Genomic DNA, 15,668 nt, shown 5'->3' with positions numbered 1-15,668 from the left:
TTCACCTATTGGGGTAGTTTGCTTAAAACTGGAAGCAATGAGAAAATACTAAGCATTCTGGAGGTATTCTAATTGAAGACAAGTAGACACAAGAGAGACCAATTTTGAACAGATTCCTAACCTTCAACAAAAGAAATAGGGATAATGAAGTCAAAATAGGGGAAAAGGGGGAAAACGCCCCAAATCAGGAATAGGTGTCCAATATTTGTATTACTTGTTTAACAATGTAACAAAATAAAGAGGATTAGCTTTAAGAGGCATTTTCTCTAGAATGGGTCATGTATTGTAATCATGTGTGTTACTTAGTGTCTGTATTCCCCACTGTTTTGTCACACCTCATAGGTTGGTTCTTAGTAGGCTTTTGACCCTAGAGAATTTTAGAAGCCAATCCGTGCGTTCCCATTACTTTTTTTCCACATTGCAATTTAAATAAGAACTAACCCAGGTATTAAAACCAGAAACAGCTGTAAAAAAGGACTGCTCCATCTTTCCTCATTTTGTTTTCTGTTCTCCAATTTTCAAAAAAAAAACACTGTTTATTTCTAATAATAAAATGCTCCAATGCAGTGCAACTGCAAGTATAGGAATCTACATAAATTCAATAATTTAATTAATTAATAGATGTACTTTATTCTTCCTAATAAAGAAGTTTCAGGCAGTAAAAAACATTAAGCCCCGACTTAAGAAACTGGGCGTTACAAACTTGCCCCTGAAACAACGTCTAGATTCCTTCGGTTTATTTATTGCCGAATTGTTAAAATGAGCCAAAACTCTTTTCCCTGGAAATCAATACCACTTGAGAAGAGCATCTGACGTCCACGCGCGAACTCTGAACGGGTTTCTTATTCTTTTAGGCTTCAGCAAACTCGAGCGCTGTGACGCCTCGCGACACATGATACAAAGTTTTTTTTTTTTTTTTTTTTTGTTAAACTCCCAGATGAAAGCACAAAAATGGCGGATTGGAGTTTCCACTTCTAAATTTGTCAGGATTGAGTTCAGGAAGTGAAAAGAGAGAATCGTATCAGTTGGGGAAATTGCAGTCCTGAAAAATGACACGTTGGGTTCCTACCAAAAAAGAAGAAAAGTATGGCGTATGTAAGTAAAACTAATCTTGGAATGTACTTTGCATTTGCATAGTGTATATTTTTTTTGAAGGAAAGTGTACTTTTTATCAGTTTGCCACATTATGTTTACTTCCTAATTTTATGCAGGCCAACCTGTTGAGCATTTCCAGCCTTTTAGCTTTTTTAAGTTGTGCAAACCTAGTGAGAGCTGTGCTGTTAACTGCTTTACAACTCCTTTGCATTTCGTTCATATGGATTTCCTTTTGTGAATGAATCAATGTTTGATTTCCATATGACATTGCGAGATGAGGCGTGCCTTACATTAGGCAATAAAAGTGTGCCCTTTAAAGGCTGGTGTTAAAACCAGAAACATTGGTATTCTTACATTTTATTTGTTTGTTTTCTGTAGTCCTGTTGTTTTTCATTGTTTCGGTAGCAAACTTCCTGTTGTGAAACCATTATTTCATTTGCTGTTTCCTTGCATGCTCACTGTGCTAAACATTAATGAGCATCATTTCATTGTGCTATGGAAGGCAATAGTACCACATGAAGTAATGTCAGTCGATCAGTATTTTAAACTACATAGCTTTCTCGTATCTACCCGTTCCTGTGGGAGTCCGTGTTATTCATAGAATTGCAGACCATAAGCTGTCAAATTTGGCCTTTCTGGAATATTAGTAAACTGGAAACCAGTGTGTGTTATGCTAAACTAAATGGCATCTTAATTACTAACGTGGGTAAAACTCTGAAGATCTTCGCTGGAGACCTCGTCGCTGAGTGTACTTTAATTTCAAAGTTTAAAAACTTTGAAAATGTCACGTCAGTTAACTGTTTTGTAACACTTTTTTTATATATTCCCATAAAAAAATCCACACAAACATGTTTTAGATGTACATACAAGTTTGTCAGTCATCTCGTCAACAATGACAACATCGGTAGTTGGGCTAAATTGCGTTGGGCAGTTAGCTTCATGGTGTTGTTTTTAAACGCATGCCCTTTTATTTAATCTCTAGCTGTAGATCACTTTGCATTTTCTTTCCAGCAACATTTATTAACCCAGATTCAGGAAAATCTTGAAATATTTTTTTTCTCTGTTCTAAGCATGTTTGAATATTCATGTGTAAATCCATATCTTTCAACTGTCCCTGTTTTTGGCTCAAAATTTAGCTCTGTCCCTCCTAATACCTTCTAAATGTGATTTAGGCAGAAAATATAGTGGCTTATACTTGATAATTAGTTTTACCTACTTCTTTTACTTTAGGTAATGCATGTTAATTCACATTCTCTTATTCAGAAATCGTCTCAAGTTAAGAGTATTGATCTTTTAAAAAAGTATCCCTGATTCTGGAAATAAGTAGTTGAGAGCTATGGATTAAACAGATTTGTGTTAATGTGTTTGCCTTTATTTTTGGTAGAATATCTTATTGTATTAACAAATCCTTTTGATTCGAAGCATGCATATTTTAGGAAGGAGGGAGTGTACCTTTGAGTTGTCTACCATTTGGTACAGCATGAAGCAACTCTGGCATTTCTTTTTGTAAACTGAGTTTGAATGTTTGATGTTTGGCATGTAACCATAGGCAGGCATCAGTCTGCGGTATTGCAGCAGATTGCAAAAGTTGCCACTAACTTCGTAATTTTGTTGCTATTTTGAAATTAATGCCACATGATGAATTTTACAGTTATATGTATTTAATTTATTTTACATTTGTTTACTGGGATAGTCTGACTGGATACATGTCCATTTTCAGCGGAGGGCCGGGGAGAAAAGCTCCAAAAAAGACATTCAACAAACTGCTTCATTTTTACAGTTTAAAACACTCAAGGATTTTTACACAGATGTAAACACAGTAGATCCAAAGAGCTCATAGGATTTATAACTTAAGAAACAATGTGTAGGCAGACATCCTCCATGTGCACACTTGTGATGGCTAGAGTTTGTCTGGATTAGGACAAAGACATAGCCATCGTTTGAAGTACTGAATCAGACTTTTTCTTGAATTGAAGTACAGAGAGTTCAGATGTAAGATTAGCAGGAAGAGAATTCCAAGTTTTGCCAACAGAGTTGGCAAATAGAGATTTACCGGCTGTGTTGTTGGATTTGAGAGTTTGAACTAGTAGTCTTTCAGATGAACGAAGTGTGCTAAGGTTACTGTAGGGGGTGATGAGGTTTTAAGTGCGGGTGTATTATCTGGTTGGTACAGGATCTTTTATGTGCAGCTATTAGATGGTTAACCTGAAGTAGGTTAAGCAGTTCAAGTCATCGTAGTAGATTTAGGTTATGATAGTGATGAGTTCTGTAGGCTGCATTGGTAGCAATTCTAGCAATGTGACTAGCTGCTAGAAAGTTTATTAAGGTCAGTTTTGCTGAGGTTTGTAAATAGAGGGGAAGCATAGAGGAGGGTGGAGAGTAGATGTGTACGAGCAATTACAGTTCTGGCTAATGGCGTTAGGAAGGGCTTGATCCTATATAGTGAGCCAAGTTTATTAACTGTTTTAATAGTTTTATTGATATGTAGATCAAACTTAAGGTTATTATCTATTATAACTCCTAACAGTTTGGTTGAGGAATCTGGGGAAATAACGGTGCCATTGTTGGATTTTAATGTAAAGGTTATGGGCAGACGAGTGAGTAGGGGAGAAAAGCAGCAGTTTGGTTTTATTAGGATTTAACATGAGACTACTGTTAAGGAGCCAATTTTTCAACTGTGTTAAAAGTATTTTGGGATAGACTCTGCAACTCTAGGTGAATTGTCGGAGCATACTAAAGTGGAGTCATCTGCATATTGAATGCATGTTGCATTTAGGATTACCTTATACAAATCATTGATGAAAATGGAAAATAATAGTGGACCTAGTATGGAGTCTTTTGGTACTCTGAGGGTGATGGGTAAAAGGGTGGATAGTTTGCTCTGCTGTAGGGCAGCTTGTTATCTACCACTGAGGTATGATTGAAACCATTGGATGGCTTGGTCCTATAGGGAGATGGATTTCAAAGTGTTTGAGTATTTGGTGGTTTACCATATCAAAGGCTTTTGAAAGATCGAGAAAGATAGCAGAGGAAAGTTTATTATTGTTTCGGTGTTGGTTAATGAAGTTGGAGAAGGAGGGGAGGGCTGAGGTTGTATTATAGAATGGTCTAAAGCCATGTTGGGTATTGGCTAGAAGATTGTTATGGATAAGATAGTTCAGGAGTTATTGTGGATGCATTTTTCCATAATTCTAGCCATGGGTAACAGAATAGCTATGGGTCTATAGTTTGAAAGTTCAGTAGAGCTGTAGTACTGAAAACCCAGAACCACAGGTTTACCAATTTGGGTTGATTACTCAGTGTGTAGTCATTCCAAGCCTGGGGCGTCACAGCATCAGTTCACTTGGGATTAAATTAGCAGCATGAAAAATGGATTCGTCCTGGGTGATATTTTCACTCTTTGTGCAGATTGAGAATATATCCAATATGTGAACATCCATTTCTAGTATGTTAACTGGTATTGTTTCAAGTACTGTATAGAGTCAAGTGACTTTTCCCACAATAGGGGTTTGAATATGTTTTTTTTTTTTTTTTTTTTTTTTTTTTTAATTATGCTGTAAGCACAAGGTTACAGAACCATTTACCCACCTGGGCAACTACTCTCTAACTCTGGGTTAGTCTACACAGGGAATGATTATTATTACATGTGTTAACTTTATTTCTACCTTTGTGCATTGTGTAAACCATTGTATTTGGGTAAAAGCACATATGGACTATTAAATCATTTTTGTTTTACTACATTAAGTTCTCCTCCTTATCCACCCAGTTGCTAACTCTCCAGCAGTATCAATATGTAGAAAGAAATTATGACAAGAAAGGATTAGATTTCTAGTCCAAGTGACAAATTCATCACCATGTGTCCCCATAATTGTTATTCATAATCTGTAGTAGGAATGAACACTTTTTGTTTTTTTTTTTTTTGTGTGTGGGAGTAGTATTTTCACTTGTCTAGACTGAGCCAAAAAAAGTTAATTGTCAGGTTTTACCAAATTTGTTCCTTTTGCCTAATCATTCTCCATGACTGCTTCCTTTTTGCTGTTCTCCACAAGCATTTTCTCAGAAATCTTTGCAGTTCTTTTTGGCGTTTAGATTTTGCTGAGTTTAGGAGGAAGGTGGATTAGGTAGCAGCATCTAGAACTGTCTGTCACTGTCTCATTGTATCCTCAGTCTACAATAAGAACATGGGTTAGTCTGAAAGTGATGACATTTTGACAGCAGGTTGGTCATTTAATGGCCTGCTTGGTATATGTGATGCGGCTGCTCACAGACTGACATGTATATTCCTGATGGTTCTTACCTACCACTAAGAATGTAATGAACTTGCATGCGTTATTGGCTTATGATGTGGTCAGAAGATTAATATAGATCTAAGTGGGACCTCCAATCTCAAACTTACAGTCCTTGATCTAACAGATGCTGGGTGTGTGAAGCTACTGCAAAAAAAAATGTTAACTGAACTGTTTACATTTCTTCTTGTTTTGGAGATTGTATCCCATTGCAAAGTGTACTAGTACTCATGGTCATTTGATTATGTGATCCTCTATACAGTTTTTTTCTATCCAGAAAGCTTGGATGCTCATAAGCCTACTACTTATTATACAGCAGGAACTTCTTATTGTAACAATTGTTAATGTTTGTTATGTACTTCGCAGATAAAGATTCTAGTTGTCTACTGATGTACTATGTTCTTCATCTGTAACTATGTTTGTAATTAATTGCTATGTTAATCAAGTTATTAATCGCTATGTAAATCCAATGTAACTACTATCTATATATTTTAACTGTGGAGCTTTTCTCCCCGGGCCTCTGCTGAAAATGGACCTACGTCCAGTTGGACACCCCCAGTCAACAAATGTAAGTAAATAAATAAATATCCTTCTTGTATGCAAGCCAGAGAGAATTGCCATGAATCCTAATTGGAAATGTTTTGAATGTAATATATGCAGATGCTCTTCTTGCATGAATGGTTACAGAGTATTTCTTGCGTAAGTAATATTAAAGTGGCACTTCCTGTAAATGGTAACTATTTATAGGATGGTACCTGCATAGTAAGTAGAACAGTGTGTACAACTCTGCTTGTGCTCTGTTTTGGGAGGGAAATTATGACTGCAAAATGGTGTTTAAACAAATTATGATGCTGCTTTGAATCCTGTTAAACAACAAAATTAATTATGAGGTGGAACATTAGTGTGTTAGTCTTAGACAGTTCATTAGTAACAGTGTCATAGGGACTGCTAGATATGACATGCTAACTGAATTAATTTTGAGGGCAGTGTGTACTTATTCATGGTTAAAAAGTGGCTCAAATGAGTAAGATTTCGTTGAATGCAATAATTTCAAACAAGATGTTTGGGAGGGGGGATTCTACATGAAGAAGCAAAACTTTCTTTTAATGATTATACAGCATAATGTTTGTACTAGGCTAGCTGCCTCACCTATCCGATAGTCTTTACTTATGGTAGGATACCAGGCATTCTCACTAGGAGTAATATGCAATTAATTTGAGGGAACCCATGCATGGGATAAAGCATTTAGAAGCTGCTCTGTCCATTAGTAGTACAGGGGGCAGTCCTGCAGTACATTTTCTGTTTCTCATCCATAAATCCAAGTTGTGCTTGAATGTGGATAAGGATGAACTTTGTTTTATGTACATGGAAAGTCTGTTCCAGAGTAACAGTGTCTTCTGTCAGCTATACCTGTCCTACCAAACTGTTCTACTCTGGTTGCAGAAGAAGTTAAGAACCCTAGACTATTTCTGATGCCATTTCAGTTCCTGTTGTGCAGATAATCCATCAGTATTGGGTTGGAGGATGCCCTGCATGCCAGACACAGGTCACCTCTTATCAGTCTGTTATATAGCAAATATAGTGTGTGACAGTGCTTTGAGTTGATCCATGTGGGACATGTTGTTTAGACCTTGTGTTCTTTAATATATCATCTCTGTGGGTGTTCCAGGTGTTGTATGTGTCTGGACAGATGCATGCTAAAGGGAGCAATATACTCAATGACTGGCCTAATGAAGGCTGAATAAAGGGGATCAAAGACACCCCTAGATCTAGACAATCCCTTTGTAAATCCAATTCTTTTGGATTTGCCTTTGTAACTGTTTAAACTGTATATTTATAGCCAATAGTAACAAAGTAATCCATTTCACAACAGTACAATAACAAAAGACCACTCAAACTGCTGTCCTATTACTATTAATATAAGTAAACTGTTATTTTGACATATCACTTGTCAATTTTATACTGCGGTTATGGTGCTGCGGTAGTGTTGTCGCCTCACAATTAGACGTTGCCCGTTCGATTCTCAGAGCGTCTTCTGTGTAGCGACATGCGTGAATGGGCGTTCCTTTGTTGAAGGTTGTGCGTTAGGCCTGGCAAGCCAGCACGTAAAAATCTACTGCCAGTTATTAGCAGACCAGAGTTCTGCTGTGGCGACCCCTAACCGGGAAAAGCCGAAAGACACAACAACTTGTCAATTTTATCTAGAAAGTGGGTATTGTTCTTCTTAGGCAGTGTGGAGTCCTGTAATTTTAAACAGCTGAAGTAAAAGGTTTAAAGCGAATCATGGGAAAATGTTAATTTGTTTGTTTTTCCTGTGTAGCCAGTGGGTTCATTTTTATGTTTAAGCCACTACTACTATTATTGCTACTACTGTACTTGTGAACTGTTGCCTGTAAAGAAAGCTGCTTAGTTAGTAAAATGTTTGCTTTCACTGATGACAGTGGTATAAAAGACTACTGCATGCTTAGGCAGGTAAGAACATTCTTAAAAATTAAGATCGTCTGTGTAAAATAGTAATAAAAGCTTTGTGCCATGTTAACAGTGTTGTATGTCCCAACAGGATATATGTGGACAAAAAGCCTCAACAGGTAATTAAACTGAGGCAAGACTTTCACATTCATAGTAGGAGGAAATCAGTTGATACATGCGCTGGAAATGATCAAGGAAGGCGACTCAAACTGTGCTTCAAGGTGTGGCATTGTTTGCATATAGGTGAGATCACTAGAAAAAGCATACCAAGTCAGAAATCATTTACATTTCCATTCTGCACAGGAAATGCTTTTCTGTGGTTTGAAAATGGACTCCGAAGTTCATTTTTTTTCCTCAGTGGTTTACACAAAATTCCGTTATTTCATTTCGTGATTCTGGACAAGCTCAGCTTTTATAACTACTGTATTCTATTGTATTTCACAAATGTCAGTGGTTATATGTGGAATGTTTTAGTGCACATGTGCATCTGCAGATCGATGGAGAATCTGATCATGGTTGTTTACATAAAGATAATTTTTTGAAGAAATGTATGACAGATTTTTCCCTGTAAGTAATGTGATTAACTTCCCCTTATCTTTGAAGGCATTGTGCAATACATTTGCCAGTTTTGCATGGCTAGTATCTTTTTAGTATAACATTCACTGCTTCTCTCCCAGTGCTGCATTCTGAGCACAGACTTTCAAACAGAACTGAATCAGATATCACATTGGCAAATTTCAGCTGTTGAGTAACCCATTAGAAGCAGGACATTGTGATTGTTTACGAAGTTCTGCATTCTGTGATTTTCTTAACAAGGAATGGTTGTACCTTTGTTTTGTGGTCTCTTTGAAGGCTGCAGAATGCAGTGTTGTATTCAATATTGAGTTGATTTAGTGAGATATGAAACATTCCAGTGATCTCCCTGAAGTTAGTACATCTCCTTTAGCAATAGATGGGCTATGAAATGTGCTGCTCAGGCTGTGGTAAAAAACATAATTGTTGGAATTTAAATTGCTGGCCACCATTGCCCATAGATCTTTAATGATGGTGTTTTCATGTTTTGACTGTTTACTTTGTAATTGTAAATTACCGCGGTGGTGGTGCTGGGGTAGCGTTGTCGCTTCACAGTCAGACGCTGTCCGGTACGATTTCTTTACCCATTCTGAAATCTTTAGCATGTCTGTTTTTTTAGCCCATTTTCTACTATTATACCTGAGTAGTGTAGTCAAAAAGGTGAGTCTGCAGTACACAGCCCTATGGAATCTCCATGCTAGGATAGGCAGACATGTCTCTGCTGATACCTCTTAAAGAATGCTACAAGATTCCAAATTATTTCTTAAAGTGTATGCTGTTCATATCCAATAGGAAGTAGGTATCTTGTGTAAGGTTCTGTATGACTCTCCTTGATTTTTACACTGAATATTTGTCAGACTGTTAGGTCAGAATTGTATGGGTATGATGTGACCCCCACCACTTTGTGAACTTGTAAAACTGCAGCCTGATGCCGTAAGTCAAGGATATGTCTGCCTAGTACCATTTTATTGGAGCCTGATTGGTGTGGATTTATCAAGAGTGAAAGGGGAAGGTTTGCAAGATGGTAGTGAGACCAGCTGTGTTATATGGGTTGGAGAGACTGGGTCTGATGAAAAGACAAGTGGCTGAGCTGGCCAGTTAAAGATGTTAAGATTTGTATTGGGTGTGATGAGGATGGACACTGTTAGGAATGAGCATGTCAGAGGGTCAGCACAGGTTGGACAGTTTGAAGACAAAGCCAGAGAATTGAGATTGCTTTTGTTTGGACATGTGGAGAGGAGTGATGCTGGGTATATTGGGAAAAGGATGCTAAGGGCAGAGCAGCCTCCAGGTACTTGCTTTGGGGGGGGGGGGTGGATATATTGGGAAAAGGATGCTAAGGGCAGAGCAGTCTGTACTTGCTTTAGGGGTGTGTGTGTGTGTGTGTGTGTGTGTGTGTGTGTGTGTGTGTGTGTGTGTGTGTGTGTGTGAAATGCCCCAGTTAACTACAACTGGTGGCTAGCGAGAGTAACTGGTTCAAACCCTCAACTTTGGGTACAGGTAGCAAGAACCTGAATTCCCAGCCCACCACCACTTGTGAAAAGGATTCAGATTTTTGCCTCGTATCTTTGTTCTGTTCCTCATAAAATCTGTGGTTTTCTGGATTTTCAGACATTCGAATTTCAGACTTCATATTCTTCAGAAAGAACATGGTAACACAAAACATTTTATTCTAGCATTTTTCTAAGTTTATAAGATTAAAATTTGAAATTTGTCCCTATTTTTGGGACTATATTCCCCCATTATTGGCTTTGTGCAGGTATTTTTTGTGCCAAGAGGTTGAGAGCTGTGCTGAGAACTGAATTTACAGAATATGTATGGGGGCTGTATTCCCCCATTATTGGCTTTGTCCACATATTTTGTGCTAAGAGGGTGAGAACTATGGTGAGAATTGAATTCACTAAATGATAGCCATTTACGTTTCAGTCTTTCAAGAAACAGCTGATTTTGGTAGTGGTATGTTGCTCTGACTGTAGTGCACAGGGTCCTGGGTTCAAGACTTGGCAGTGAAATGCATGGTGGTAGCGCAGCATTTTATTCTAGCAACTTTCCAAGGATGTACAAGCAATGTTTGAAATGTGTCCCTGTTTTTTGGGCTTTTGCCCCCCCCCCCAATACATTTTGGCTCTTTCCAGATTTCTTGTGCTCATGTGCTGCAAACTTGAGGTATACTGTTGAGTGTCAAGTGCATTTTACAAGGAGTTAAGAGCTTCAGGGGAAGAGAAGTTTAGTGCTGCTTATGCTTGGTCTGCTTGCATTGTTAATAGCACAGCAGGTAGTGTACTTGCTTTCGATGCAGAAGGCTGTGTATGTAGTATGTAGATGCATTGCTTATACTGTACTGTGTTGTACTTTTTAAAGGGGGTGGATGCTGCAGTCCTGAGTATGTCCTCTTTGGCAGAGATGCCTAATAACCAACAACCTGTTATCAGTTTGCCATCCCTTCCCTATTGCAATATTACTAGCTTTTTAATCTAACTTGGGCAATTTATTCCTCAAGGGCAACAGGCACATTATTTGTAGTTGAAACAATGAAATATAAAGTTGTTTGCTAGCAGCAACCTTTTCATTAGTTACAGATAGATCTCTCTCTAATGTGGAATTACTGGGATGACTTCTACTTCTGCAGAGATTGTGCATTTTTACTGATACTGGTGGATTGTAGAAGTTTGAGTAGACTTTTTTATGATGGAAATGTTCTGAATTGGGCAGTTTTTGTCATTATTGGTACATGCATTGTGTTACATTGTTTATTGGAAAAATGTTCAAAACAAATTTAAAGCAGCCTCTAACAACTATACTGTATTATACAAGGAATATAATTTAATACAATCGGGAAGGTGTATCAAAGAACACATGCATTTTTCGTGTGCGAGGGGACTATGATTTGAAAACAGCCCAGAGTTAATCTATATCTGCCACTGGCCAGATGTATTTTCTTTGAATGCGGGTTTCAATTAATGTGAGTTTCAAGGGCAGAGAAGTTTTAATGCTGTCTGTTTTTATTGTGAGACTGCATTGTTTTGTTTAGCAGATGTGTATTAGTGTTTGTGCTGTAAAATGTAAAAAAAAAAAACCTTTTAAATGAAATCCAAATCACCGTAGAAGTAAAGCAGTATGCACATTAGTGTTTATGGTAAATGAGGTGAAATAATCAAGTAATGGGACATTGGAATGGCTGCAGGGGAGAGGCACCATTTGACCATGACTTTGTGAGGGGGAAGGGTGACAAACTCAAAAGACAGTCCTGGCTGAAGTATACCTCTCAACTGTCCAGATTTTCACAGAATGAATACATTTTTGCTTCTTATTTTTGGTTTGTTCCTCATAAAATTTGTATTTTTGGCACATAATTTTGGAATGAAGTCACTAAATGGCATTTAGTTTCAGACTTCATATCCTTCAGAAAAATGCATGCTAAAGCAAGATTTGTTATTCTATCAACTGTCTCTAAGTTTGTACAACAGCAATTTTTAGTACTGTCTGCATGTTCCCCTAGTATATTTGACCTTGTCCATATTTCCTGCGTTGAGGTTGCGAGGTAAGCGCACATAAATCAATTTATAGAATTACATATATCCAAACCTCTCAACTGTCACAGACTGTGGCTCATAATGTTGCTCTTCCTCCTAATAATCCCTCCACAAAATGGCAGTTTTGGTAGAAAATGTGGCAGGTTTACAATTTAAGAAATTGTAATGATCAGAGTTATAGATTACTTTTATTTCAGAAATCCATGTAGATTCTTTCTTTTAGTTTGTCAGCTGCTCAACTTAGCAGTACTAATATTCAAAAGTGTCCCTTCTTTGACAGGTTCCCAGCTGTTTTGTGTTTACCATCACATTTTAGGGCTGTTTTCATAAAACTGTGGTTTTCTGGCAAATTAGTGACAAATCATTAAAAAATTGAATTTAGAAAACGACAGACATTTGAGTTTTAGATTTTATACCCTTCAGAAAATTCATACTAATGCAATACTTACTGTTCTATTATTTTTCTAAGTTTATAAGAGCAATATTTAAAAATTGCCCCACTTCTATTTATGGCTTTGTCCAGATTTCTTTCTTTGAGGTTGAGACATATAACAAATGTGTTGGGGCCATCACTGTCAGCCAGAGACATTTCAAATTGACATGCTTGTTGCAATCCACTCGCCCATGTAGTGACTCTGGATGTGCCCAAGCAAAGCAAGGGGCAGTTATGCAGTGGAAGTGTGCAGAGCATCCCCCCCATCCAAGGTAGACACAAGTATTATAATGGCTTTTCATCTGTCCTTGATTTTGCAGAATGTTCTGTTTTTCTGTCATATTTTTATACTGTTTATGCTTCTTGTTCAGAAAATGCATGTTGTTGCACTGCCTGTTGCTCTGTGTTTAAGTAGCAATGCTTTAATGATAATCAGGCAAGCTTGTCTGAGATTGTAAGCTGCAAGTAAGCTTTAATAAGCATACTGTTTAAAGAATTACCAACGCTGAAAGCCTTTTTGTTGTTGCCATGCAGAGAATATTTACATAACCAGATAACGTATAAGCCTTGTGTATTGAAATGATTTACAGTATTTGTAATAAAGGACTGGATAACAGTTAAGCTCACTACATTTTTTGGAGACTTGCAGTCATCTTTGTATGCTTTACCAGTAAACTAAACAGAATGCCAGTCTTATGTGTGTTCCATAACCTGTGCAGTAATCCTTTTAAGCAATTTATCTTGAGCTTGTTTCTTGTTTGCTGTTCATTTTTTTACTTTGATCATGTTTTCCCATGAAACTAGCAGTATCACAGTGATTGCCATTTTCTACATGTTACTTAGTACTTTATGCTTAATATAAAATAATTAGAACTGCAGTGCAAGGAGAAGTGGTTTGAGCTGAGTGCTGTTTGTTTTTTTATACTTTTATTTTGACTGGCATTCAAGTAATGTATTTAAAAAGTAATTTATTTTTTCAAGCCTCAAAACCTTTTTGTTTCCATCTGGATATTAAGTAAGTTGTCATGTAGTCAATACATTGAAATATATTTTTTTTCTTCTACACTTCATTTTGTCTTGATTGGACTCTCATAGTGAAGGTTTGGCACTTAGGGCAGCGTATTTGAAGTCCCGTTTTTTGTGGTTTTGAGCATAGCTCTGCCTCTTTCTAGTTGGTCACACCCCTTCCCATTGGCCCCACCCATTCAACTCTGCAGCACCCCCCCCCCTTGATTTGAAGTCACCAGCTGCCACTGGTGGTGACCCCTAATGGGAACAGCTGAAAGAAAAAATCAAGTCTCATGGGATCAGTTAGCATATCTGTTTCTATACCAAAATAAAGGAAAACTTGAAGTTTCACTTGTGACGGCATTTATTGTAACTTTAGTGATGTATCTTATCTTTATATTACTTTGACATAATTTCTACATTATATGTATGAGTACCTAAAAATATCCAATTACATTACCTGTTCTGTCTCAATCATTATAAATAGGTCAGTCCAAGAATCCCACCTTCCCACTCTCTGGAAAAAGTTACACATTACCCCTCTGCACAAAGGAAATTCAAAAGACATTAATAACTTTAGACCCATAGCAATCTTGTCTTTCCTCACCAAAATACTTGAAAAATATATTGCTAGACTATCTCATTTAGGAGAACCCCACTCTCTGACACAACATGGCTTCCATCTTTCCCACAGTACTAGCACTGCCTTTCTAATGTATATAGATCATAGGAGATTACTAGGCTAATGGCCCTGGGGCCCTTACAAGCCTAGCCAATAGTATATCCCCAAAAAGGAAACTTCAATCTGCACCTGTTGCCCCCTGTCAATGAAGGACACAGGTGGAACCCCTGAGATAAATTTGTGGTTTCCCATCCACCCATCAAGGTTGTGCTTGAAGGTCAGCAGTGTACTTTTGTTTGATGTGTATTCCAGAGACGGGGAATCCTCTGGGAGATAAATCTGCCTCTTCAGCAGGTTTTGTAAATGTTGCATATTAGATTTAGGCCTTTTGATTGCGTAATGCGTGAGGAGTTAGACTTGCGGATGTGAAGCATCTGTAGTAGAGCAAGGGTCTAAGATTGTCTTGTAGGCGAGACACAGATCACCTCTGAGCATTCTGTACGATACCAAGTAGAGTGATAGTGATTTGAGCCTGTCCACATAGGACAGGTGTTGGAGGTAATGGATTCTCTTTGTGAGGTATTTCTGTGGCCTTTACAGTTGGTGCAGATGTTTTGGAGAGGTACATACCAAACAGGGCATTGTACTCCGTTATTGGCCGCATGAGAGATGAGTAAATAGAGGTAATAATCACCTCCTTTTTTTTTTGGATGCAATCCCTTTACTTATGAGATGAACCAAGTAAAAGGCTTTTCTGACAACTGCCACTACATAATGGTTGAATGTAAGATTGTAGTCAACTTGTGTATCCAGGTCTCTTACCACAGGTTGTGTGTTTAGGGGTTGCCATTGATGTGGTAATCAGTAGGGGCCATGTTTTTGCTGAATGGTTTGGTAATACATTTTATTGTGTTTTAACTTAAGGCCATGACTTTTTGGCACCAAAAGTTTGTTGCTGTGAGACCCTCTTGTAGTATGTGAACATCATTGGAAAACCGATAACAGCATCCAACTTACAGTCCTCAGCAAACTTGTTCAGCCACAGGCCTTTTAGTCTTTGCCTGGACCTCCTGAGAAGTAGATGCCAAACAGTAGGGGTTCCAGGACCAATCCCTGGGGAGCACCACTAGTGACGGGTCTGTTGTTGGAGGTGGAGGCACCTATTTTGACCCTTGTGGGTCCTATCAGTGAGCCAGTTGGCCACCCACCTGATGAGATAGGGATTTATATCAAGTTGTGTTAGCTTTTCGATGATGACTGAGTGGGGGATTGTGTCAAAGGCTTTGGCCAAGTCAGGGTAAGCTGTATGTACTGACTTTCCGTCGTCCAATGCCTTGGTGACTGTCTCAGAAATGTCAACCAGATTCAGCAGGGAAGATCTGCCCTTGATTCCGAACTGGGTGGGGTAAAGTGCTTGGAGATTTGCCAATGTCCTTGTTTAGGAGGTCCATAATCCATAATAATGCGTTCCATGGCTTTACAGATCGGACTTGCCAAGCTAATGGGGTGGTAGTTTCCAGGATCAGTAGTGGCACCAACTTTGTTCAAGGGGATGACAATGGCAGTAATTCATTCTGCTGGAATGAAGCCTGTACTTTTGCTATGGTTGAATAGGGTGCTCAAAGGCAAGGCTAGCTATTGTGGAGATG

The 15,668-nt window shown here is 38.1% G+C and overlaps 1 protein-coding gene across 1 annotated transcript in view; it reads left to right on the top strand.

Annotated features, from left to right (window-relative positions):
• Positions 1–912: 912 nt before the first annotated feature.
• Positions 913–15,668, top strand: part of DOCK1 (dedicator of cytokinesis 1) — a gene marked incomplete in the record, with an annotated part of 4,741,214 nt that continues 4,726,458 nt past the window's right edge. The window contains 1 exon segment of the mRNA XM_044056178.1: positions 913–1,095. Coding sequence (XP_043912113.1) covers positions 1,050–1,095 — 46 coding nt within the window.

The sequence above is a fragment of the Protopterus annectens genome, chromosome 14.part0 (assembly GCF_019279795.1).
Source record: "Protopterus annectens isolate FY-2018-M chromosome 14.part0, PAN1.0, whole genome shotgun sequence".
Lineage (NCBI taxonomy): Eukaryota > Metazoa > Chordata > Ceratodontiformes > Protopteridae > Protopterus > Protopterus annectens.
Note: the sequence above shows the minus strand (reverse complement) of the source record. Positions and strands in the feature narration are given on the sequence as shown.